Source organism: Contarinia nasturtii, unplaced genomic scaffold (assembly GCF_009176525.2).
Source record: "Contarinia nasturtii isolate CC-2019 unplaced genomic scaffold, AAFC_CNas_1.1 Cnas_scaffold_695, whole genome shotgun sequence".
In the NCBI taxonomy this organism is placed as follows: domain Eukaryota; kingdom Metazoa; phylum Arthropoda; class Insecta; order Diptera; family Cecidomyiidae; genus Contarinia; species Contarinia nasturtii.
The window spans coordinates 6282712-6310245 of record NW_022198046.1 but is presented as its reverse complement, the minus strand read 5'-3'; the positions used below and the strand labels follow the sequence as shown (position 1 = coordinate 6310245).

The 27534-nt window shown below is 33.7% G+C and overlaps 4 protein-coding genes across 4 annotated transcripts; 2 read left to right on the top strand and 2 right to left on the bottom strand.

Annotated features, from left to right (window-relative positions):
• The first annotated feature begins 728 nt into the window (after positions 1-728).
• Positions 729-1820, top strand: LOC116340592 (homeobox protein Wariai-like). The gene is made up of 6 exons (XM_031767171.1): positions 729-801; positions 885-947; positions 1011-1109; positions 1175-1273; positions 1337-1435; positions 1498-1820. Exons 1-6 carry the CDS (start codon positions 753-755, stop codon positions 1818-1820), a joined length of 732 nt encoding a protein of 243 aa, XP_031623031.1. The 5' UTR covers positions 729-752.
• Positions 1821-2141: 321 nt separating this feature from the next.
• Positions 2142-4807, top strand: LOC116340591 (pancreatic triacylglycerol lipase-like). Its single transcript, XM_031767170.1, has 5 exons — positions 2142-2187; positions 3518-4069; positions 4139-4345; positions 4424-4604; positions 4669-4807. Exons 1-5 carry the CDS (start codon positions 2142-2144, stop codon positions 4805-4807), a joined length of 1125 nt encoding a protein of 374 aa, XP_031623030.1.
• A 105-nt stretch (positions 4808-4912) lies between these two features.
• LOC116340823 (sugar transporter ERD6-like 4) lies at positions 4913-6883 on the bottom strand. The gene is made up of 8 exons (XM_031767520.1): positions 6784-6883; positions 6467-6699; positions 6236-6366; positions 5979-6171; positions 5784-5916; positions 5518-5729; positions 5278-5457; positions 4913-5219 (listed from the first exon to the last, which is right to left on the bottom strand). Exons 1-8 carry the CDS (start codon positions 6833-6835, stop codon positions 4986-4988), a joined length of 1368 nt encoding a protein of 455 aa, XP_031623380.1. The 5' UTR covers positions 6836-6883; the 3' UTR covers positions 4913-4985.
• A 1351-nt stretch (positions 6884-8234) lies between these two features.
• LOC116340820 (collagen alpha-1(IV) chain) lies at positions 8235-26709 on the bottom strand. Its single transcript, XM_031767512.1, has 54 exons — positions 26537-26709; positions 25765-25893; positions 25157-25208; positions 24651-24876; positions 24114-24203; positions 24001-24036; positions 23846-23926; positions 23656-23736; positions 23433-23585; positions 23305-23340; positions 23114-23233; positions 22903-23036; positions 22443-22533; positions 22316-22342; positions 22183-22218; positions 20523-20579; positions 20321-20420; positions 20170-20258; positions 19995-20091; positions 19763-19848; positions 19249-19338; positions 18952-19041; positions 18776-18874; positions 18206-18331; positions 17799-17843; positions 17624-17737; positions 17437-17553; positions 17319-17372; positions 16664-16780; positions 16498-16542; positions 16343-16429; positions 16157-16264; positions 15659-15730; positions 15474-15516; positions 15365-15393; positions 15256-15291; positions 14860-14940; positions 14655-14735; positions 14466-14582; positions 14322-14366; positions 14124-14246; positions 13560-13703; positions 12064-12207; positions 11516-11707; positions 11274-11378; positions 10755-10853; positions 10559-10630; positions 10382-10480; positions 10144-10260; positions 9779-9895; positions 9622-9702; positions 9490-9561; positions 8899-9422; positions 8235-8821 (listed from the first exon to the last, which is right to left on the bottom strand). Exons 2-54 carry the CDS (start codon positions 25782-25784, stop codon positions 8567-8569), a joined length of 5352 nt encoding a protein of 1783 aa, XP_031623372.1. The 5' UTR covers positions 25785-25893; positions 26537-26709; the 3' UTR covers positions 8235-8566.
• Between the last annotated feature and the right edge of the window lie 825 nt (positions 26710-27534).

The following is a 27534-nucleotide window of genomic DNA, read 5'->3' as shown; positions in this document are numbered from 1 at the left end:
ATTTCATATTTTGTATTTTATTTAATATTAACTAAATTAAAATCGTACGCATTTTTGTTTGTAGACAGCAGAAGAAGGAAAAACAGATGGACGGACAAGTCAATTTAAATGAATATGGAACCATGCTACGGACAAATAGCCACTAATTAAACGTTGGGTCAATTAGATTTTTAAAAAAGAGTGGCTATTATGAAAAATACGTCTCAAATTTGACTTTCATACCAGCAATGATTACGTCTTTTTCACACAACGTTCTTTTTTTGCGTTATCCATCGAATTCAAATGTCGCATTGGATAGAATTCTTGCATCTGAAAAAATCAAATTAACAGAACTCGTTATTCAGTTTTGCAACATTTTGTAGAGATCCATCGATGGACTGCAAATAGTAATTCAGTACAAAAGAAATGAAGCGTTTGGGCTATTAGTTTTGTATTATATTTTGATCATGAATCGACAGGTAGAAGAATATGTCATTCAATTGAATTATCCATTTGAAATGAAATAATTTATCACATTTGAGAATAGTCCATTAACGACTAATAGGTCTACGTCTATATCTTGAAATTTGCCATCTACACTTCTTTTATTTTACATCAAAGTCAGTCTTATTCAATTTTTCACAGTGTTTACATCGCAATCAATAATAAAGTTTCGCACAAAATTTCATAAAGCGAGTCGGTATTGCTCGAATTTCAATTATTATTTCAAAAAATCGCAAAACATTTTTTTTACACAAAATTCAATCGAAACGATGAAGGTTTTCATACTTTTTTCTGTGTGTTTCAGTGCAGTTTTTGCTGGTTAGTTCATAACGACGATCAACAACCTTTTCAATCTTTTCACAATCAATGTTAATTGTGTACAATTTCTCCTTGTTTTCTAGGTCTTAGTGGTGAAAATGTAACAGTCAGTTTTCCAACACAACTTCTTTCCGCCGTTTTAGCGGGTAATTTTTTCAAACAATCAATAATTTTTTTCATCATCACATAATCTAATTGCATTTGTTCAGGTGACGAGAAAGCAGTAATGAACTTAATTAACGATGGTGCAAACGTCAATGATGTTGATTATTTTGGTGCAACACCACTGCATAGTGCAGCTCAAAAAGGTATGTGATCTACGCCATTTTTGAGTCTACATGGGGAAAAATCTAAATTTATAAAATTTTCCTAGGAAATATGAGAGTGGCACAACTTTTGATTGAGAATGGTGCCAACATTAATGCTGTGGACTTTGCGGGGCACACACCCCTTCATATATCCAGTTTAACTGGTAATTCAAAAAAAGATGCGAATATTTGGACAAAAAAAGAATACAATATATTTTATTGTTTAGGTCATGACGATATGGTGAAATTTCTGATTGAGAAAGGTGCCAAAGTAAATTACAAAGCAAAAGATGGATCCACACCACTTCTTCTAGCAGTTGATAAAAGTAATTTCTGAATCAAAAATTGACAAAGTGAAATTGAAAACTAAAAAAATCATGTTTTCCAGGCTATGCTGATGCAGCTAAAGTTTTAATAGAAAGTGGAGCCGATGTTACCATTCGAAATAATGTGGGACACAACATAGTTGATATCATAATAAATAACATTCGCAGAAACTTTTTTGGTATTTTAAGAGGAGCTTGGGCTTTCATCTCAATTCAACCGTTTAGAAAATTTTTTGAAATAATTTTCGATTCAGCGTGGATCAACCACCTCAAATTAATGTCGAAATTTGAACTGTTAAGATGGGGGGAAAATATAGTTGCGACCACATTGTTGGTGGTGTTAGCCGAAATGATGGGTATATTATTTGCTGGCCTAATATTTTAATTTAAATGAAATGAGCACTGATTTTCATCCACTTACAATACTTATTCGCAGTAGTTAAAATTATTTATTACCTTTTTATTGTGTTATTTTAAAGAAAAGAGAAATAAAAATGATAATTTCTTCTATCGAAGTATAGAGTCTTCTTGTTTATTCATATTTGATATTATGAAATTTATTGACACCAAAGATGATTACTCGGACGATGTGGCGTTGTATGCAGTTTATAATTTAGCATTATTTCAATAAGAGTATTTGTGCCAACTCTTAATTTGGGAAATCATGTTATTTCCTTTCGATTTTGGTGTATCGATTGAACAGAAGATGGAGCAATTGCATGAAGCATTCAAAGCATTCCAAAGTGGAGGAGGTTTGAAGATTATGTATTTTCGGTTAATGTCCAAAACGACCAAAAAGTATATCGAATTGAATTATTATTATTCAGTGTATAGAGTTGAATTTTCCCAGCAAAGAGTTTTTATTTAAAACACCTTCATTTTATACAGTGAATAGACTTCTATTCTTCGTTTCGCACATATTTCCAGAATTAAATATATTCAAATAAGAACTGGAGTGAAGTTGTCCTGTCACAATGAACATTAATCTATTCAAATGATTTTTTTTACCAATAGATGGTGCACAATGTCAGCGGCGAAAAACTATTCAATTTAAATATTTAACTTTCCTACATAAAAAATATATATTATTCTATTTAAAAATATTCACACTTTTAATTACTAAGCCTTTTCATTCAAGCATTATGTGTTCTTTTATTTATTACGTTTAAAGCATTGGGCATTTGTAAAATATAAACATTGGGTTCACCCGATTTTGGTTAAATTTAGCTCTGTACAATGTTATTCAACTTCAAAATTGAAATGGGAAAATGTTTTGTGGTAGGATTTTAGGAGAGTACATAATTATGGAACTATTGGTTCAATAACGAATTATATCAATTTTCCATCGAAAAATGAATATATGCACTAATGTGAAAATAAGTTGAGAAACCTATATATTTTTTTGAAAAGTGCATAATTATTACATAATTCCTACGCTTTTACTTTTTTGATATTGAAAAAAAAAATTAGTAAATCTGACATATTTTGGGTATATTAAAAATTTAATTTCATTTAATTATTATACTTATATTCGGGCGATGTCCGGTCATGACCGTTGGATATCTCAAACGATATCTCTTGGTTCAAAGTCGGAAATACTGGCGTTTGTGTATCCGATGAGGAGTTTCATTGTGAACGACATTGTAAAATTTTTTGTGATAAATTCAGTCAATGATCCGACGGTGAATAAATTAATAAACGGTTGAAAATAATATGAATTCTCGTCATAGATAAGAGTCTGTAATTTAATTTATATATTTTATATGTGATGTTTTTGTTGTCATTTTTTTCGACTGATCAATTTGTATAAAATTTGGTTACGGCGTGGTATTAATTTCAATCATTTTTGGTACATTTAGAATTTAATAACAAATAACACCTCATTTGGATGCAAAATATTTGCTCATATCCATAACATATTATTCAATATCTATTGGTTTAATCAAAATGTCAAAAATTGTTTTTTGTTTAATGGCTCTCGGTAATTGAAAATGTGAATTAAAATGTTTACAAATATAAATAATAAAATATAATCAAGATTGGTGATCCATTTTTCAATTTCATTGATTTTCTCATATTTAGCGCAATTTTCGGTAAGCTATGCTGAGATCTGGGCTGAATTGGAGGTACCTCTGCCACCACCATCAATGCCATTTCTCGACCATAATAGTGTAACATTTACAAGAAATTTATTCAATTCAGGGAATGAGGGAAATATGCCATGTCCATCATTTTTGGCAATAAGAGATGTACTTTTCGAACTATATACGCCAAAAAATCCAACAGAACCACAAATATTAAAATTAGATGATGTTGAATTAGTGAAAAATTCAAATTTTGATAAGACAATTCCAACAAGAATATTAGTCCATGGCTGGGGCTCTACTGGTGCTGAGTTAATATCAAAATTTGCAGACGCATATTTTGTAAACGGAAAACATAAAGTCAATTTCATCGCGGTGAACTGGATGAAAGGATCGAATGACTTCAACTATTTCTGTTCTCGTCAGCTTGTCAATACAGTAGGAGAACATCTTGCTGGATTTATTAATTTTATGTCGAATAAATTATGGATGACTATATCGGATTTATGTATAATTGGACATTCACTGGGTGCACATATTTCTGGAATAGGTAAGTTTTAGGAGTACAAATTACCAAAAACAAACTTGATGGGATCAATTTTTAATTTAAATTTTGCAGCTGGAAAAAATACAATCAGAAAAGTGGGCAAGATAGTCGGCTTAGATCCAGCTGAACCATGTTTCAAGTCTGATGATGTTGAAAATCGCCTCGCCGACACAGATGCGTTGTACGTTGAAACTATATTCACGTGTTCTGGCCTACTGGGCCACACTGAGCCACTTGGAAAAGCAAATTTTTACCCAAATGGCGGCAGAAACCAACCAGGTTTTAATAATAATAATTGTTTTTTATAATTTCAATCGCTAAGTTAACTCCTTAACATTTTATTCAAACAAAAATAAGGTTGTGCATTAGACATGCTTGGAATTTGTGCTCATCAACGAGCATGGAAATTGTACGTCGAAAGTATAAATTTGCCACAATTCAATGCATTTCAATGTGACTCAATTACCAATTTTCGACGGGGAAATTGTTCTGTGATAAATAATATTGTGCAGATGGGTGGTGAGCCGGGCAATCGCAGGTTAATTCAAGTGGAATTGACGGGGAGGTATTTCATTTTAAACATTTTTATCTTTGTTTTTCAGGGGCGTAGAAGGTATATTTTATCTCCAAACAAATTATAAGCCCATGTTTGGAGAAGGCCGTCAAGGATTGTATAGTGCATTGGCTGGAGCAAAGAAGAGAGTGTCATTGGAAATGATTGAACGGAAAATACCTAAATAAATTTCAAACGAATATTCGAAAGTATCTTTTTTATATCATTTACACACCTTATTTTGTAAAATAAAAAATTCTTTCGTCAAATTTATTGCAAACTTTCTCAATAAATTATGTTTTAACTAAATGCAGCCAGTTAAATTAAATGAATTTTTACATTTGCAATTTTTTAGTCAGCGCAAAATTATTCCACCCCCAAATTCAAATGGGTAAATATTTCGTGGTAAGATTTCTTCTTCGTTGGCGGCACATAGATCGAAAATATTACAAAACAAATTATGTTGAATATAATTGGAATGATCAAACCGACGTAAGTGTCATTGTTTAATAGGTTGAAAATAGTCCATTCTACGCATGAAAAAGAAAGCATCAGCAACCACATCAAACAGGACATAAAAGTGATTCCATATATTCGAATCTGAAATGAAAAAATATCTCATTAAGGTCTCTTGTTTAAATAAATGTCGTTTCTATACTTTTTCTTGGATTATTTCTGGAATGAGTACAAATGTTAGTGGATACACTCCAAAGTGTAGACTGAATGCAGCTATTGCAACGAAAAGAATGGGCAACGTAGTCTGATCTCTTGAGTTAACAAAAATCACATAAATTATGTGAGATAATGTGATTCCAAAAATTGATACCAATAATAAAAGCTGAAAATCATTCAAAAATGAATTTATCGGTAAAATTTGGGTGAACTGTTGAGAACTTACCTTTCTTTCAATGAAATCAACAAGCAATAAGCAAAGCAAAGAACCTGATAATTGACAAGCTGCAATTACAATGCGAAAAGTTCCAACACCTAATATTTTAGTGTCTAACAATGGATGCCACGTTAGATGGAATTGTACAAACCAATTTACATATACGTTCAACATAATTAAGGCAATGCTTATTATGAATGATTTTGTTGTAGCTCTTCCGTCTAAAAACGATAACGTGTGAATGGAAATTCAAAACACCGGACAAAATAACATACTTTTCTCGAAGGTGCAACCTCTTTCCTTTTTCAAAATACGTCGAAGTTTCTTCACTTCTATCAGATAGCAGTCATCAGTTTGAAATTCCAGATCTCTGATATCGCGATAGATTTGAAGTGATTGAATGGCTTGCTGTGAAAAAAAGTTCTTCTCAACTTTATATTTTATTTTCACCAAAAAATATTCAAAATTACCTCCTTTCGGCGAATTTTATAAAGCTGGCGTGGAGTATCCGGGAAGAATGTGTATGTACACAAAAACAGCGTCAGTATAACGAGAGATATTGAAGCAATTTTGAAAAATGATAGAAACATATCCGATGTGAAAATGATTAATGTACCAAGAGTAATTGAAAACGGTAAAATGGAATTGAGCCGCCCACGAAATCTGAAAATACAAATTTATTTAATGAAATTGGACACGATTACTTTTTGAATAAAAATGTGCACACTTGTCATCGGCCAATTCAGCAACATATAAAACTATCAAATTGATTGAACCTCCTGCTGTAAAACCGGATAAAAATCGTCCGATGTACAATTCAGTTGCATTTGTTGCGAGCATTTTTAGCAAAAAGGCAGACTATTTTTTAATCACCAATGAAAACAGACAATTTTGATTAATTTGTCGTAATAAATTAAATAATAATCACTTGTATGGACGATATAAAATAAAAAATTACCGCTTGGGGAACAATTAAAACGACTAGTGTATATTTTCTTCCAAATACGTCACCGGCTATTGTTAGAAATACAGTTCCAATCAAAGCGCCAATATAAAGTGATAAATCGATCCATTTTAATTCAATCGAATTGAGTGATGGCACTTGCAGTGGATTTGAATCCGTGTGAAATTTATTTCCGTAAATACAAATCCAGCCTATTGTCAATCCATACGTTAAATTCAGTAAATTTCCTATAGATATCATTCAATTGATTAGGTATTTTTCTTTGTTTTCTTTCAATTCTACCGCGATTACCCTGGCGCGAATATACATACCAAATATTGTACTAAAAAATTGTAAATGGATGTGGAAGCCTCTGGGCAACATTTTGATTGTGATGTCTCCAAATGAATGATTAAGAAATTCTTCGGGCTGTACATCTAATCTGTCTGCAATAGGGATTAGCAAACCTTAATAAAATTCCCTAGTGTAGTCATGAGTGTAGTCGATTTTGAAATTTTTTGTTCATATTTTACCGTTCGTACCAAATGTATTAAATTACATTATCATTACTCGCGATACGAGTCTTGCATATGACGAATTAGTAATGATTGTACCTGAAAAAAATCAAAATATCGATAGATTTTTTAAATTTTTGCATACGGGTTGTTGATGCACATTTATCTTAATGAGTAAATTTCGATAGGCACTTAACCGTTCTGAGAACATTGTTTATGTGATCATAAAGATACTCGTTTAAGAGCTTTGTCAGTTTTTCTATCGGGCTCAACTTAATGGGTTAATCTATTCACGAGCTTATCTGGATGTCAATAAACTGGCGGTATAATAACTAATTTATAACTTGTATTTTTATTAAGTCACGTACATTTAATGAACTTGCTTATTCGTATAGGTCGAATTCAAAATAATGAATGGCGCATTTTATGATTATTTTAATTTTTCCCGAAGAATTCCTTTGAAAATCGCTATCGGTAAATTGTATGTCTTAGCTACACATCATAGTTCGAATTAATACATTAATATCATCATTATGATTATCAAGTGTGTGGTGCCGCCTTTACGGCAGTGGCTTTATGATACAATTCCGAACGAAATGTTCGAAATGTAGAACAAATCGACATTCGTTCGGAATTGTATAATAAAATCTTCGTCCGTATGCGTTGTTCGCAAATAGAGCCTATGAATAGGAGGCTGCGAAAGTAGCACTGCTATAGCTGCCTACAATCTATACACTGAAAAGATGTGAAAAATATTTTGAGTACTCGAAAGATTCTCGATTTTAAATACAAGTAATCAAACAGTAACTAACCTCCAATTCGGCAGCAGAATATGAACATTAAACAGACGAATAAAAAATTTGAAAGATTTTGTTTTAAAGTTGTATTGTATTTGTACAAAAAAAATTTATCAATTTTTATCTCTTAAGTCTATACATTAAGAAGATTAGTATTTGGCAGTTTTCATTTGATTTGTAACTATATAAAAATTTGCATTCAAATTTTTTTCGTTTTTTTTTTCAAATACGGAATCAAATTTTGGATTTGTTTTCACATTGATTGAAACATTGAAAAAAGACGTTGTAATTGAATACAAATCATTGTTCGTTGAATTCATGACACACACGTAAACAAAGGAGTTGTAATTGGTTTTTATCTAATGGAAATATATTACATATATATTTATCCTTTCCGTTCGTTTTAATTTACAGATAGAACTATCACATAAACGTTAATTCTGTCACTGTTTCTATTACGGTTTCTTTATGTATATATAAAGTGTGTGTATGTGTGTGTGTGTGTGTGTTAGTTGGGTACTTTTGAGCTATTTAGAGCTGAATGATTTTCATTTTCAACTCTTTGTTCATTTCTCTATTCTATATTGCTAATCAAATAAATTTTACATTGACAAACATTTCGTTCTTCTTTTATTTCATAAGCGGGGGGAAAAATTGGAAATACGACATCTATTTTATAGAAAACTGTTTAATTTTTGGCTCATTCTGTAGGTAGATTGTTTTAATCGTATAAAACAACAACAAAAAAAGTTGAATTTCTAAAATAAATTTCGTTTTTTCTTCAAATTTAAAAGCCGCATTTTCTATTTCTTTATGCAGACTTGACATCTGGACAATCTGGAATAGAAGCTACCAGATTTGATAGTTTCTTGCAATGGCTTTGTAAATTGTGCAGTTGAGTCTAGTGTAACCAACCAGAAACTGGTCATTGTTTCATAGAAATGACAATGTCCCTTTCCACCGTTACATTCGATGAACGGATTGGTACGGAAATCTTGCAGACATGATCCAGTTCCTGATAGCGCTTGACCACCACCACCATTTGCAACGGCAGTGTGCTGTAAGAATACGAATAGAATTGAGAAAAGTTTTATATAAATGTTTGAAAAGTTAAACAAAAAAGCGGATAGCTCACCATAAGGAAACTGTAACCTTGCCATAGGCCTTCCCAACCGTATGGACAGTCTGGAACTTGAATCGTTTGACTGTGAAGTGTGATGACATTTTGTGGAATTTCGCAAACAACACAACGTGAAATGTATTTTTCCATTTCTTGTTCGATGACTGGCATCATTGGAATTGGTGCTGTAGTTGACAACCAGAATGATCGATCATTACGTGATGCATAATTACATACATTGTTTACACCACATGATAATGCGGGCAATGTTGAGAATCGTCGTACACATGAACCAGGCGATCCTAAATCTTGATTGTGTGCATAATCATTGCCATCAACATATAACAATGAATAACCGTCCCATAATTGAGTTTGTCCATCATCACAGCGTGGAACTTCGGTGCTTTGACTGTGCTTAACCAATAAAATACCACTATAGTAATCTGGTGAGTGTGAACAATCGCGACCGGCATCCCCTTTGGGTCCAATCGATCCTGGGCGTCCATCAAAACCTGGTGCTCCAACCAAACCAATTTCACCTAAAAAAACATTGCATTCAAAATAAAATTCATTTGTTTTTCCATTTTATGCTTTGTGCAATTATACCTCTGAAGCCTGGTGCTCCGGGCGGTCCTCGTGGTCCTTGCAAGCCTGGCAATCCGGGCTCACCACGAATACCTTCAAAAGAAATACCGCATTAAAATGTGTTTATAGTAAATAAAAGAAGAAAATAAATACCAATTGGTCCCTCGTCTCCTTTTTGGCCTGGAAATCCGCGGTCTCCCTTTTGTCCATCTCTTCCATTTAATCCCGGAGTGCCTATCGATAAAACGATAAACAAAATGGCATATAATATTTTCAATTGTCCAAATCTATTGAAATTGAAAAATATTACCCGGTGGACCAGGTGGTGAAATCAATCCAGGTTCTCCTTTGTCTCCTTTAAAACCAAGTAAACCATCACGACCATCACGACCTCTTGGGCCTGGCAAACCTTTTTCTCCAGGAAAACCTATATAAAATAGACGAAATTGATTTATTGAAATGACTTGCTTGTATTTGGTATGCTATTAACTCTGAAAAAAATCAGATACATTTGTCATTTTCGAACAACTTTGTTTCTCTTGCTAATTTTTTTCTGCCCAAAATGAGTATTAGTTGGTGAAGAAACTTTTTTCATTTAGCTCGACTGTTAGTCAACAAAATATTTTCATAACGAAAAAATCGATTCGATTTGCATTGGAAATATAGTACACTGACCTTGATCTCCAACTCGTCCCTCGACTCCCGGTAAACCAATATCTCCTTTACTACCAGGGAGTCCACCCAATCCAGGTGCGCCCGGATGTCCTCTATCTCCTTTCTCACCGGGTTGACCTTCAAAATTTGATGGACAAATTTACATATAATTTAATGTACTACACAACACCATCTCTTTCACCAGCATCGATTTTTCAAAGCAGAACTGCTGATTGCAAAATAAATTGCCATTATTTACCAGGCAGTCCAGGGAAACCAATGTCTCCTTTTTCTCCAGTAAAACCGCGTTCACCAACTGGGCCCGGTGCTCCCGGTCGACCATCAAATCCATTTGAACCTAAAGAAATGCAAGATTTCAACGATTTTTATTATTATAAGCGTTTACAAGAGGTAAATTAGTTGATTCAAAACAAACCTGGTGCTCCAGACAAACCACGATCTCCCTTTTCTCCTCTTAATCCAATTGGGCCCGGAAGACCTCTAAGACCTTTTGAAATGGGAATAAAAATGTTCATTAGCAATTTCGATTTAACCAAAATTAGTTAGTATATATCAGTAGAATCATATGCAAAACAGTTATAGAATTTCAAATATGTTAAATTATTATTTACCTTGTGGTCCAGGCAATCCCGATAATCCTTTATCACCTTTTGGTCCTGACAAACCAATTGGTCCTTCGCGGCCATGTTTTCCATGCAAACCAGGCAAACCTTTTGATCAAAGTTAAATTCGCATTAGAAAATTCAATTAGTAAAAGAAAAATATGAATTCATTCAAAGGTTTTTGTTTCTGCTTAAGTAAAATAAGACTTGTGCTTATCGAAATAGCAAAAATCCAGCCATTTATCTACAAAAATATTATGGCATTTATTTTCAAACATTAAGTTGGCATTTAGTTTGGAATTTTTTATATGAAAATCAAATGAAATCGATAGAAAGCTGTCATTATAATTTGAGACAATACTTATGATGTTGCACCAAGTACAATTAACTTTATTTCATAGGCTTTTCCTTCTGAATATAATTTCATTCAAGAAATCGTGTTTTTATGGTAAACATTGACTTCTGACTGACTTGTATTCATTATTTTCCGCGTTTTCAACTTTTGTTCTTCTTTCTACAAAAACTCACCTTTTTCTCCTTTCACGACTGGTCCAATTTCACCTACATCGCCAGGTAGTCCACGATCTCCTTTTTGACCTGGGAAACCATCTAAACCACGAGGACCCGGTGGACCTATTTAAATAAATCAACAAATATTATTAATACCTTCAAATATATTGGACAAATTTTACAATTTGAAATAAAAGAAAGCATTTTATCTGAAAATTGCAATCGCTTGTACAATTTTAGATTAAACTCTCATAAATTACCTGGTTCCCCTCTTTCTCCTTGCAATCCATCGAACCCTGGTGCACCACGATCACCTTTTTCTCCATTCAAACCTGTTAAGCCAGTTAAACCTTGTTCTCCTTTTTGTCCTTGAATACCCTTGATCTGAACCAATTGTCCGACTTCTCCTGGCGATCCCGGTAAACCGCGATCTCCCTTCAAACCGGACAAACCTTAAATTGCAAAAGAATGCATTTATATAAAACAGAAATAATATATATCAATACAATCTAAGTATCGTAGTCGTTTAGTATTCAGTATTGTTACGAGTATGAATAATCTTTCCAATATGTCACGCTCTACGCGCATAAATGAATTAATAATTTGTGTATTTCAATTTGCTACTAAGGTAAGTGTTACTGTAATGCTTGTTTTCGTAACTTCAACAATTGTGAATAACAATCATTCTTTAATTTCACATGGCCAATTCCATTATTCATAGTCATTTTATCAGTTAAGGTTCGCTTGCGAATCGTAAATGTAAGCTTTAATTAAATTTAATGATTAAAAATCAGTGGCGTGCACATACCTCTTAGACCTGTTCTTCCTTGGTCTCCTTTGTCACCCTTAAGTCCTTCATAACCAGGCGATCCTCGATCTCCTTTCATTCCGGGCAATCCATCGTAACCTCTTGGACCTTGTGGACCGATTTCACCTTGTAATCCATCCATACCTATACATTTTTACGAAACAACAGTCGCATAAATTCATACTCCAATTTCAAAACGAATAAAAGTGTAAATGAAATAACGCTGATAAGTAGCACATTAAACAGCTTAAATGCGAACTAAGCAACTTCGATAATAAAGAGAAAAAAACACAGTTTCGCAGAAAAATGGAATTGTGTTGATGCAGCTAAATATAGTTGAAATCAAAAACAGCAGAAAAATAAATGCATATATGTTTCATTCGAAATTCAGTTCATACAGTAAATTCATTCGTGTGTTGAGAGCCAAACGATCCGGTTGCGATTAAATCGTTGTGAATTCTTGTGATTTTAAATTCAAGTGATTTTCTTTGAATAATTTCATTGAAAACTATATTATCAAAATGTCAGACCAATTTCCAGACTTTCCGAAATTGAAAGGTCGTGAAAATTTTACGACTTGGTTGGTGTCCGCAAAAGCGTATTTGATTATAAAAAATTATTGGTCGCTGACAAAGGAAGATCCAAATGAAAACACTGATGCAGACGCAAGAGAAAATTTCAAAAAAGCCTTGGCTGAAATAATATTGCTGTTAGATCCATCTTGCTACAGTTACGTCGCAGCAGCTAAAACTCCGAAACAAGCTTGGGATACCATTATAAAGACGTTCTCAGACACGAGTATTGGCTGCAAAACAACTTCAGTAAAGCGACTGATTTCATTAAAATTGGCTGAATGTGAGTCGACCGATGACTATATTGAAAAAATGCTCGATTCGTCGTTGAAATGCAAAAATGCTGGAATGAAAATTGATGAAGAAATGCTGGCACATTTGATGCTGGCTGGTTTAACTCATGAACGTTACCAAAAACTATTCATGTATGGTTTTTTGAGTGGCTCTGAAACATTGACCATTGATAGAGTTAAAGATCTAATACAAGCAATGAATCGATGTGACGATGGTGAAAAGAGCAAAAAATCGGAATTTTCTTCAAAAAATGTGAAAAACCGCTTGGCGAAGGAACAGAACAAAAAAAAAGCACATTCCAAAAATATGGCTTTTTAAAAAAAAAAAATTCAACAACAACAAGATCAAGTTCAAGTTTCAAATTGTCATTTTTCGTGTAATATGAATTTCATTTTTAATTTGATGTTATTACAAGTTTTGTGCTGATGAATTTGTTTTTGAAATTGCAAAGGGTCGGCAAAAATTTGTTACAATAAATAAATATACCAATGTCATCATTGTTTGATTTTGTGAATAAATTCATTTTTAGCAAGACCAACCTGTTTTTTTGGCTGTTTTATTTTCATTGAATTTAAACTGAATATACTCCGAATGAAAATTATAGGTTTGTGATTTGGAAGTATAACTTACCTGGTGAGCCGGGAATGCCGGGCCGACCAAGAGCTCCTTTGTCTCCCTTCAAACCTCTCAATCCAATTGGACCGCGATCACCTTTAATTCCTTGCAAGCCTGGTGCACCGTCTTTTCCATCGACCCCTGGTTCTCCCTTTTGACCTTTAATCAAACATGACAATTAAATTTTATGCTTTTTATCAAACTGATTTCATAAGTATTCTAGTTGTATGAGAAAATATTATTGCTATCAAAAGTGATCAAAACTCTTATTCTTATGATCAAACACATCTCCGAACTTTCACAACACAAAGAGGTAAGAAAAATCAAATGTTGAGTCAAAGAATTTGATTTTGTGACTAAAAGAAACGATACTTAAAAATGAAATGTGCTTTTTGAAAAACATTTTGCGAATGGTGTGTGTTGATAGCATGCTGTCCAAAAACACATACAAACCCTCAAAATGCGAATAATATAGCACATTTTATTTCATCACATTTTTTGTGTTGTGGTCGAGTATAACATATAAATAATTCGGTGAAAAAAAATGTTTTGATAAATGATTGTAAAGAAAATACTTACCAACTGGACCTGCTCTACCATATCCGGGTATACCGGCGTCTCCTTTTTCTCCAATTGGACCTGGTAATCCATCAAGACCATCTTCGCCTCTTAATCCAGGTACTCCGTGCTCTCCTTTTTGACCTATACATACAATTGATAATTAGTATTTTGTTTGCTTCCAAATATATATCCAAATAGGGTTCCATTTAGTCATACCTTTTTCTGAAACGCTTCCAGGTTCTCCTTTTGGACCGATAGGACCTAAGCAACCACACAGAATGTGATAAATGTTTTTGTATTTCATCCAATCAGTTAAGTTTGAAATATTTTGATTTGTTAAAATCGCAGCGATAATATTACCTGGAAAACCACTATCTCCCTTTTCACCATCTCGTCCGGGAATGCCATCTAATCCGGGGAAGCCGATGGGTCCATGATTTCCTTTCAAACCAACTGGGCCAATCAAACCCGGTGGTCCTATTAGTTAAAAAAACAAATTCAAGCATTAGTTTCATTATTACAACATTTCATTTTTATTCAAAAACATACCTTGAAGACCTTGTGGTCCATCTGGGCCGGGCAATCCAAGTTCTCCCTTTTGTCCTTTTAATCCTTGAAAACCTTGCATACCTAATAAATTTAATTGAAAAGAAAAATATGAATTTATCGGCGCACACATTGAATGGAACCTCTTCATATGTTTTCAACTCTATTTTCGTTTGAAACAGAGCGCATTTTTAATCTTTATATTTACCTGGTTCACCTCTCAAGCCAGGCACTCCTTTTGGACCTTGAATACCTTTAACGCAATCAGGTCCAGGAAAACCGCGATCACCTAAAATTAATTGAAAAATGTGGAAATTAGAACTTCTTCTTGCCAACTTTGGTGCATTTAATACATTTTGTTTGTTAATTTTGAGTTTGTTTACAAAATTGATATGAATAAAAAAAAAGGTTCATAAGAACTGTTCACCAGTTTTTTATTCAAATTAACAAGATTTACGTTTAAGTCAGTTTTCACGCCATAAACTTGATTTCCATAATTGCTTGAGTTTATATCATGAATTTGATGACACGTGAATTGTTTTAAAATTGAAAAGCTCAACCAATTAAACTATTTCTTTTTTCACACACTCTATTAATAATTTACCTTTTTTGCCTGGCATACCAATTATACCGAGGTCACCTATAATAACAAAATAAGACAAATGCGATGCATCAGTAAATTGTTTGAAAAATAAAATATGTGTTTATCATACCGGGCTCTCCTTTCAATCCAGGTTGTCCTCTAAGTAATTTTAACAAGACAAAAAAACGTTTTTCAATTAAAATAGTTTTTTTTTTATATTTGAATTATTCAATCATTACCTTATTCCATCAATACCGGGTCTGCCAGGCGGTCCCGACATACCTATGATAAATTGAATAATTTATTTCATTTCTATTAGTAGCTAAAGTTACAATGTAATTATTACACATGGACGAATATCATCAAACAATAGTTTAGATGTATGCGAACATTTTTAAATGAATAAACATGAATTTCCTTTTACCTTGAGGTCCTTTTGGTCCAGTGTCACCTTTTTGACCAGAGTAGCCTGGCAATCCTGGCGCTCCAGACAATCCTACAATCACATTGAAAACAAATCGGTTATGTGTGCTGAGACATTTAGTTGGTATATTGTACAAAAATGGTTTATTAATTTGAAAATTTTACAAATATTGTTCATAAAATGACGTTGCAAGATAATCAGATAATGTACCTTTTATAAAATACACGAATATATATATCTTACGCAATCTTTGTACCTCAAATACAAATTATATTTGTAAGCATAATGAACACGTTGTAGAATACACAACCGTTTTGTACATTTTACAAAAGCAAATTCAAATTGGACATAGCCGTATTTAATAAATCGTAGCAAATATATTTTCTATCCATATTTAACGGTTTATTTGACAAAGATTTGTTCAATAAAAAAAGGTTCAACACATTTTTGTAAAAAGTTTGGATCGAATAATGATGTATGTCTTTTAGTTTTACGTACCTGTGTCTCCTTTAGCACCGGGATATCCAACTTCTCCTGGTAGACCATCTAAACCTCTTTCGCCTGGAATACCACGTTCGCCCTTAGCTCCACGGAAACCAATGCTACCTATTTATTTAATCGCATACATAAGATTTAGTTAGTGCAAATAATGTTTACCGATAACACTATATTAATTCTTCGTACCTTTTGGTCCCATTGGTCCAACCATTGAAAGACCTTGTTCACCTTTAAATCCTTTATCTCCTGGACGTCCTGGTATACCTCTCAAACCTTTAAAAATCACAAGAAAAATATGTTTACAAATATTCCAAATAAAATGTATGAACGGCTATATTTACCATCTTTTCCAGGTGTTCCGGGGAAACCAATTGGTCCCTCATTTCCTATTTTTTTTTAAATTAAAATTAGAAATCAGTATTCAAAAATCATAAACAAATTACTCGAGAAGAGTAATTCAAGCGAACAAAAGCTGAATTTTTATATTTTTTGTATTATTCAAATCACCTTTTTCTCCTCGTTGTCCTTGCAAACCTCTTGGTCCAACTGGGCCTGGCAAACCGGGTGATCCCAATTCTCCTTTCTGTCCAGGTACGCCAGTGTCACCGTATTCACCGCGCTCACCTATTCAGTGTTGAAATGAAGATGATTTCAAAATTATTTTTTTCTGATTTTTTTTTCAAAATGTTTATTCGAGCTATGATCGTGATGAATTTAACATTTAATCCTTTCTTTACAACAGATGCTACAATGTTAAGATTAATATGGAGGTGGTTCACTCAGTTTTAATCATTTTTCGGGATTTGATAGAGTGTCGTTTGAACATTCGAGAAAGACTGAACAATAAAAACAAAAACTATCAATTAACGCGCCAGATGTGTCGAACAGATTCAACATTCTCTATGTTCAGTAATGCTTGTAGTACTCTCATTACCACATCACACTATGAAGAAATAGAGAGTTTTGTTGTGCTTTCTTTTTGTTGGAATCAAAGCGTTTGGACCACACAAAAAACGAAAGCACAATCTCATGTTGTCATTGTGTTTTCAATTTATTTCAAAAAGTTACGAAACTCTTCATTTCGCAGAGGATTGATGGTTATAGAGACTGAGCATCGACTTTAAACTGATAATGGACTATTTTTGATAAGTTATTTACTCACCTTCAACACCTTGTGAGCCAGCTTCTCCTTTTGCTCCTTTATCTCCTTTGAGTCCTATAGAAAATTTATTGTTTAAAAATCGAATATCATTCAAAATTTGGAAGCAATGAAATTGTACCTTTGAATCCTTCCTTTAGATTTTGTGGACAGTGAGCAGGATCTCCTTTGGCACCATCACGTCCTCTTTCTCCTCTGTCTCCTTTGTCACCGGGTAAACCACTCCAACCGGGTTCACCTTTGATGATTTAGATTCCGTTCAATATAGTTTAATGTGGAAAATATCACTTGAAATGGTTTCATTTTACCTTTAGTGCTGAATCCTTTTTCGCCAGGAATCCCCGGAATGCCTGAACGACCAGGAGCTCCATCCAAGCCTGGTGCACCAGGACGACCTTGATCACCTTTTGTGCCAGGGAAACCTTTGAGAAGAAATTACGATTAGAAATAGAAGTCATTCAAAGTAAAAAAAATTAATTATACCTGCGATGCCTGGAAATCCGCTCGGTCCTCTTGCTCCATCATTTCCTGCGATATTTTAAAATTGTTTATTGATCAAGATGTGGTTGAACAGATTAATATTCACTTTGATTTAGACTTAATTGATTATCGACCAAAGTCAATACTTCCGTAGGAATATTTTATTTTTTTTTTTAAATTCAAATCAGGGACTAGTTTGCATCTAAATCTATACTTGCTATCTGTACTAAGTATAGACGCAGATGCAGCAACTCATCGCAATTGGCGATGTACTGTATTCAATACACACTTTAGCGTGCGTCTCATAAAACACAGGCAACTGTATATTATAAGACGCACGCGCAAACATGTATTTGTATGAAACGTTGCAAGCTTTATTGTATATACAATCAATGTGAAGATTCACATACCTTTTGGTCCAACACGTCCCATTGGTCCACGTTCACCTTTGTCTCCTTTTTCAGTTTTCAATAAGTCCCAGGACAGAATAGCGTCTTCACCTCGTGGTCCTTCAGGACCTGGTCTACCAGGAGTACCTAATAATAATTGAAAAAAAATATTTTTGAGACTTTAATTTGCCATAGAATATGATTAAATATAAGAACTTTTTATTCATTATAAAATTTCATAAATGTGTTTTATTTCAGTATATACAAAAAAATTCAAAAAAATCGTATAAAAATCTTATTGTGTAAATCCAAATGTTCGAATCTTTATCATACATTTTGCAATCGGCTAATATTAGAGATTCGATCCAAAATCCGAATTGATTTTCAATAAATGTTATAAAGATCAACCCTCATGAGGTGAGGAAACTTTTTTGATACTTTTTTATGTGAAATATTAATAAAATATCAAGAATGGATTTTTTGTGCCTCCAATCCAATATTTTTGAAGTAGAATAATCTGATTCAATTTGAATTTGAAAGATTTTCTTTCGGTGTAATATTTTGGACTCTTTCTTCTTCTGTAACACTTACCGTCAAGACCAGGTGCACCAGGAACTCCTTGTAATCCAGGCAAGCCATCAGCTCCGACTTCACCAGGATAGCCTCTTTCGCCGTGAACTCCAGGGGGTCCTTCAAACGAAATGCAATGGAAAATGTCAAAAATAAGGAGCATTTCTCCTTAGGATTTCTAATCGGTTCAAACTTACCTGTAGCTCCGGGAATACCATCAAATCCCCGTTCACCTTTATCGCCTTTGAATCCAGGTCTGCAATCAGAACAACGTCCACCAATGTCACCTAGTCGACAGAAGAAAAAAATAATTCACAAAAATTATTTCTGTTTTATTTCAATGAATACATCAACAAAAACATCTTTTAAATAGGACGATAGGAGAGTATATAGTTTGGTTGAATTGGTTTGCCAAACACAGACAAAAAATGAAATACTCTCCAATCGTTATTTTTATACAAAGACAGAAGTTTTTCTTCAATCAATAATGATACCTTTTTCTCCTAAGTCTCCTTTTGAGCCCGGCAATCCTGGACGTCCTGCTTCTCCCTTCTCTCCAGTTATACCTGGCCGTCCGGGAACACCTTTGTAATAAATTATAAGTTTGGAATATCATGATTATTTCCATTTGAATAGTTGAAAAGGGGGACTGAACAAAATTCGATTGAATTTTAGCCGACGTCGGACAAAGTTCAATTTACAATGTCGGGTAAAATTCATAGGAACGAACGAACGAGCGTGCGCGAGTGAAAGTATTGTGTTTCTTTTTACCACTCTCACCCTGATTTAATTATTGAAGTTTTCTTTATCAAAATTCTCAGTCAGATTAGATTATGATTTGAGTCGTTGAATAAGAATACAAATAAAAAACATTGAATGAAATTCATCTTAAGCATAGGATAAAATTCAAATGAAAAAATTATTTTTGTCCAACGTCGCGTAAAATTCTATCGGATATTATTCATAATTGAAAAGCCAATTATTTTATTAGTTGTGTTGCTCACTGACCTGGTCTACCATCTCTTGAGTCACCTGGAACTCCAGCATTTCCTTTAAAACCACGTTCTCCTTTTTGTCCTTTCAAACCTGGATATCTGTAAGTGTATAAATTGATATTATTATGATGCGCAAGAATGTTCGAAAACTATAAACAAGCATAAGTTATTTAGTAGAATTCAATACAACGAAAAACAAACAAAAAACTTTGACATTTTATCATTTTATTTAAATGAAAACTCACCCTGGAATACCGTCATCTCCTCTTTCACCTGGTATACCAAATCCTGGTGTTCCTTGCTCTCCTCTTTGACCTTCTGGACCTGGAGCACCGGTTGCGCCTATTTAAGATGTGTAAAATTGTGTTAGTATTCATAAAAGTGTTGTATTAAAATATTTTAAGCTTGAACGATGCACACCTCGAGGACCTATTGGTCCTGGAAGACCAATAGCTCCACTATTTCCTTTGTCTCCTTTATCACCGGGGAATCCTTCTGCACCGGGACGTCTACAAAAGTAGAAATATTATAGTTTATGAAAAAAAAGTTCCTTATTTTGTATGATATTTACCCTGGAATACCGAGACCTCCTTTATTTCCGGGAGCACCTCGTTCTCCTTTTTCGCCAGGAAAACCATCTAATCCTTTCGGACCGGGCAAGCCGCGATAACCTATTACATAAAATTAATTATTTGAAATAAATTTGGATTGAGTACAGTTGTTAATAAACATATGTTTTTATTTTTATTATTTGATTTGTTCAGTGTACATACCACGCGGTCCTTGTGGTCCTGGTGCACCTGGGGTTCCTTTACCACCACCCGGTGGACCTGAAACAAAGCGAAAAATCAATATTTTGTCACACATCGATTTAGTTGATAAATATTTTTTATTTCACAAAATATGAAAGCGGTGATTGAGTGGTGTTAAAAACAGTGATGGTTTTTTCCTATCTGAATAGCGCTAGCTATTCGCAGCGCCTGTACAGCATTGCTGTCCAGATGCTGAATCGTAGCGGTTGCCGCACGCGCAACACACTTCGTTTGTACCACACAGAGCATATACGTTCGCGTTCATTCTCTGTTCGACATGCGTTTGTATACACTGACAAAACTAAGGTTATGATTTTGACAACTCCGTGTTGTAAATGCTTACATTCCAACAAATGTTGTGAAGTAGCCAACAATTGTTGTCGTTGTGAATACATATAATATATGCCATTGTACGTATTCACAATGACAACAATTGTTGGCTACTTCACAACATTCGTTGGAATGTAAGCATTTACAACACGGTGTTGTCAAAATCATAACCTTAGTTTTGTCAGTGTACTGACTATGGTATTAGTGTATCATACTCTGTGAGCTCACTGGTTACTTAGACTATATGACAATATGTTGTGTGGTACAAAACGCGTGCGGCAACCGCTTCGATTCAGCATCTGGGCAGCAATGCTGTTCAGACGCTGCGAATAGCTAGCGCTATTCAGATAGGAAAAAACCATCACTGGTTAAAAATCAATTAATATAATCCACGAGTAGCAAAATTTTGTTATAATTCAGTAATTGCAACCAAAATGTGAATTATCTGTCAAAATTCGTAACAAGTAGATTGGAAAAAAAAAAGTTTTCAAAAGGTCATCGTTTCGTCTCATTCGAGATTATTCGGACACTAGGGGGTAGACATGATTCATTTGATTCACTGTGATTCAAAAGATTCACATTGTTTAGATGACATTTGAAATGTCATTTATGTGTCATACAAGAAATATTTATTGAACAATTAAAATTATTTGTCTTCGAAAAAATGATTTCTTGACGTTTTTTTAAATGTATTATCTCATTATGGTTGATTTTATTTGGAATTTACTAGAAAAACACGAAATAGATGAAAAAATAATATTTAGAATTTGTTGAACGATCATGTTAGTAAAACCAAAAGTGATGCTTATTTGACATTTGAATGATTCATTTTATTCACTGTGATTCACATGATTCAAAGTTTTATAATTCGTGTCTACCCCCTAGTTCGGACAAAAACCCAACAAAATCTTACGCGTAAAAGTAAACAATTTTCAGACTATGCGTGTTTTCAGAATACCATTTCATTGATAAATATCGCTATTCTTCCTCAAAACAAACTCACGTGCCCGCCAAAATCGAAAAATTTGTGAAAAGGAAGTATCACAAATATAACGGAAGTATCATTCATGTTACATTTGTGTATTTTGCGATTTAAAAGTTTCAAATTGATGAACAAAAGTTACAACATCGCAATAATCACTGAACTGTAATGTAATGTCATGTTATAATAACCAAACATTCTGCAATGAAATAATGTTGTTACAAAGTCGCCGTTTTGTAAGAAAGTTTCGTTGTAAATCGAGAATTTTTACGGATTTTGCTACTCGGGTCGATTCTTATGATTACTCACCTGGTGGTCCTGGTAATCCGGAAGATCCAGGGAAACCTAATAAATGCAGTTTTAAAGAAATGAGTTAAATATTTCTCTTGAATTTTCATATGAAAGGTAGCTTTTTGTTTCTTTAATCTCCTTTAAAACTAACCTGATCTTCCGGGCTCTCCCTTTAAACCTAATCAAATGAAGATCACGATGTCATTAGCACTTGTTCAATATGTATTACAATAATTCAAGTAAATTAGTTGCAGTGTACTCTTTTGAGTGTAAATTACCTGGTTTTCCATCCAATCCTCTCAAACCTTCGATACCACGATCTCCTTTTTGGCCGGGTAAACCTGGTGGTCCATAGTTTCCATCACGACCCTGTAAATTTTTGAAAAACACATTTAAACATTTGGCAAACTTCAAAAGAAAAAGTTTCAAGTAAAATTGCGACAGACTAATTTTATTATTTCAAAAAGATGGAAGCAAAATATATTTTTTGATACGCTCGTATTATAACTTCCGAAGAAGTGTAATGTATTTATAATAAATAATCCGCACGATAAAATTTTATGTTGCCACCTCTTGACAATATTGGTGATCAACCCCTAATCGGCCTACAAATAAAATATCCAAACTGAAACGACCAACATCAAATGCAAATTGTGCAGCATAAATTTAGCAACTCAGAAGTTGCATTCAAAGTTATTAAACAAAATTTTACATTTATATGGAATAGTGTTCACTTACTCTTGGACCGGGTTGACCAGGAAGACCTTTTTCTCCTTTGTAACCAAGATCACCAACCGATCCTTTTTCTCCATATTCACCGGCATCACCTTTAAGACCAATGTCACCTTTTTCACCGATGTCACCACGTTCGCCTAAAATATTTCAAAGAGAAAGTTTCATTAATTTGACTACTTCTGTTTTCGCCTGGTTTTAATAATGCTAATTTTACCTCTTGGACCAACTGTTGTGGATTCTCGTACTCCTAATGATGAATGAACTCCAGATACTCCTCGTTCTCCTTTATCACCCTTTTCGCCTACTGGTCCTATTGGGCCAGTATTGTGTACACCTATTTTATAATGAGTTTGTTTATTTGCTCAAATATATTAACATTTAAAATGAGTTAAAGATTATACTTACATGATAAGCCTGGTGTCCCTTTTGGACCGGTATCACCTATTGAAAAAAACGTATAACGGTTTATTTGAAATATCGAATGTTTTGAGTAATTACTTTAACACTCTAAATGCATAAATGTGTTTACAAACCTTTTGGTCCTGTATAACCGCGTGGTCCATCATTTCCGGGTGGTCCTCTTGGTCCTGCCTCACCACTCAATCCGATTGAACCTGGTATTCCGTCATATCCTTGCTCTCCCTTTTGTCCTTTCAAGTAGTTATCGGGATATGCGGCCGGTTCACCTAAAATATTAATTGCAACAATAGAGATTAAAAAATTGTTTATTTGATTGTTGATATTTTTATTTCATACCTTTTTCTCCTTTGCCACCCTCAACACCAGGGAATCCGCGTGGGCCGGGAACACCATTTAAACCAGCAATACCCGGTAAACCTATTCACAAAAAATTAATACAAAAAAAGAAACGATTATTTTGATATTTTGAAAATGGCATGACATCTATGAATTCTCTTTTAGAAGCATGCAACAAAATTGAACTTACCGTCGGTACCATTACAACCATCGACACCAGGAATTCCCGGCGCTCCGGGATTACCCATGATTCCGGGCAAACCACCGATACCTTAAAAGCAATAATATTTCGTACAATTAATTCGATCAAAATATTTGTGTGCGTGTGTGCTATTAAATACATACCTGGAAAGCCTGGAATACCAGATTTTCCGCGATCACCTTTATCAACAAATAGTTGGTTAGTTTACAAATTCAATTTTTTAAGACTCCAAAGTGTTTTTCGAAATGACAATTACCTTTTGGTCCACGGGGGCCTGTTAAACCAGATTCACCCTTGCTACCTTTAGAGCCTGGTAGTCCTTCATTGCCGCTAAAACCTTGTATGCCTATTTCACAAAATATCATTAATATTTATACCGCACACAAGAACAGCGAAATATTCAACTTGAAATCAACATTCACTCTTAAAACTTTCAATCTTTGAAACAACTGAGGATCATCAATGAGTTAGAATAGCATTATTTTTTTATCATACACTGAATATCATTTTAAACTCGCTCCATTCATAATTTATGTACTTCAGACATGGATACTAAGCGTTTTGATCACATAGAATTTTTGTTATCAAAAGAGGATGTTTGAAAAGTAACTGGAATTATGAATCGGATGAAGAAAGAGTGATATTTCTTGCGAAACGTTTATGTTTTTTTTAAGTATGTAGTCTCACTCATTAATGATCGTCGAACTAGAATACAATTTTTATCACATTCACATTTATTTCATATAAAATCACTTTTCGCATCAAAATAATTTATTTTGATGAATTAATTAACCTTTTGCACCCGGCAATCCAGGGATGCCTGGAAAACCGCGATTTCCTTTTTCAGCGAAACATTTTGGAATACAATTCCCTCCGGAAGCCGTGCAATTCTTCTTTGGTGCATTCGGATTTTCAACAATATCATAACTGCTATCGATGCGTTGAGCTGGTGGTTCTACATTATATCGTTGTGGCCATAGTCTAGCACCACCTGACGGAGCAGCATCGTTCCAAAATTGCTATTCACAGTTGCAAAATTAACAAAAAAAAAAACAGATTTTACACAAATTCACTCGATTTTTTTGAAATTCACATTTGAATGGTTGAGAATAATAATGAAACTTAATTTTTGTTCAAACTGAAGTGTCCCTTCGGAATATTTCCAATAAAAGTGTCCCAAGTTTGTATATAGTTTGCCATATAAACTTGGGACACTTTAATTGGAAATATTTCGAAGGGACACTTCAGTTTGAACGAAAATTAAGTTTCATTATTATTCTCAAGCATTCATTTATTTACCGCATGTGTTTCTATTATCAGAATCGAGCTTAATAGGCAAATAGTTGCCAATCTGAAATAAGAAAAAAACGAGTTTTTTTAGTTTTCACTTTTTATCGCGCGTTTTCTTTTTTATTTGAAAATAAAAAAAAAATCAAGTCGTTTGTTCACGCCGTTTTTTTTTCTTCATTTGGATGAAATTTTACGCCAACATTATTGACGATGAAAGCACTTTATATTTATGCGATAATTTCAGTTAGAATCACATGTTTCAGGCGTTACATTGAAATAAATTCAACATTTTAAAAGGATTATATGAGCAGTCATTTTAATATCACATTTCTTTTTTCTACGTAATTTTTTTCATGAACCACTTTGTAATCTGTTTCATTCACTCGAATCATGCGAACGTTGCAATTTATAGAGGCAAAGTTCTTTTTGTACAATTCACAAAATGTCCATAAAATTCTGAATGTGTCGAAGTCGTCTTTTTCAAATAAAAAAATCAAACACATTGTCATTCACAATTCCTACTGTCGGCACTCGAACGTATGGCATTTTTTTGCGTATCACTTTATTTTTTTTTACTTGCGATTTATCCATTTTCTTTTTATCATTTTTAAACTTACCTAAAAATTGGGGTATCCATGTTTGATAGATTTGTACCCCAGGCCGTCGACGGCCTTTTCACAAAACGTTCAAAAACTCGTCAAAATTGATTTGATCACTGTGATCGTGATCACTTATGCTGGAACAATCTGGAAAATATTTTGTTATTGTTTTAATTTTTCGAATCACCAAAACTGGATAGAAACATTTTTGATAAATCACTAAAATAAATCGCTAAAAATCATTGCACAAAAATGGATTATCGATGAGTTTGTTTCGAATTTTCGTTGGTTCAAAGAAAAGAAAATATATCACCAAAATCGAAAAAAAAAGTAATGGAATAACTCTGGCGTAAAACCAATTTCATTCATGAATAACAAAAAATAGTTTGAAATTGTTAACGATCATTCTGGAGAAGCACTAAAACACTAAAAATAGTCACAAACGTTGATACTTCAGAAAATCATCGAAAAATCCAAAAAAAGATTTAATGGAATCGAAAGTTGTTCCCCAGTCACAGTCCATAAAAAAAACACCAATAAAAATTCAACTGGCACAAACAAACAAACTTTAAAACGATATTACGAAAAATCCAAAGTCTTTAATCCCAGCGTGTAAAACTAAGGAAAAATCGTAAAAAATGGTATCCAATAGCCGTTGATATCTTCGTTTTCTAAACAGAACACAATTTATAACATATTGATATTTTTCTTGATAATCAGGGCTTTTTAAGTGCATAAAACCCTTGATTTGCGATCGCGAAAATAATCAAACACATTTTAATTCAAGTACCTTTTTAGCAAAAAAACAACTGTATGCTAAACACTTTAACTTTAGCCACTTTAATTGAAAAAAATTCTAAGTTCTTTTTTCTATGTTTAAAAAAATGCCACGATTATTGAGCACGGGCTAAATTTTCCAACCGATCCCGTCGGTAGTCCACAGCCAACTGATCGTAACAAGTCATCAAATGTTTCCAAGTGGCAACGGACGAATCGATTGAATGAACTGAATAACGTCGTTGCCTTTGCCGTTGCCGCATCATATAACTGGAAGTCTTATATAAATTCCAATGAAACACAACACACTGACTACTCGCAATGATTTATCTCTGATAAGAAATGATCGTTTACATATTCGAATCGGTTCAACTGAAACAGTTGGGGTTGATAGAAGTGCTGGGCAAACGCATGTTATATATATACATAATTTGCGCATATGTCATGTCGTTTTTATGTACGGAAAACTAATTTCAATATTTATCAGACGAAAAGTCATGTTTTATGTGTGCAAATGCGTAATGCATACGATCGATGAATCCGCAGTGCATCGTTCTGTATATATGCGCTATATATATACACACATTAGTTAACAACACGTGCTGTTGTGGCTTCTACTGTTTTCATTGCATATTGACTGGAACAACAATCGTGTCTGCTTTTTTTCGTCTTACATATACGCTTTTCCTGTATTTTGTCGACAACAACAATATTCGAAAGAGTCTCCCGCGCGCGCACACATATATACTCGCTCACATTCACATTTCGGTGAGTGCATCAAATGTGGAAGGTTTGAGAATGTTGTTAGACAACACAAAACACCAAATTGCATATTGGCGTCGATTGTGTGCTGTATCCCAGCTATAACTAGTTGAACTCATGCATTTCTCTATAGTTTTTTTTTGTCATGGTTTATACGCGCCATGAAAAGAATCGACACACATTTTCGTGTATAGAGGATGCGGTGTGCGCGACTGTTGCTCGTGGTGAACTTGTTAAATGCCATTCAAT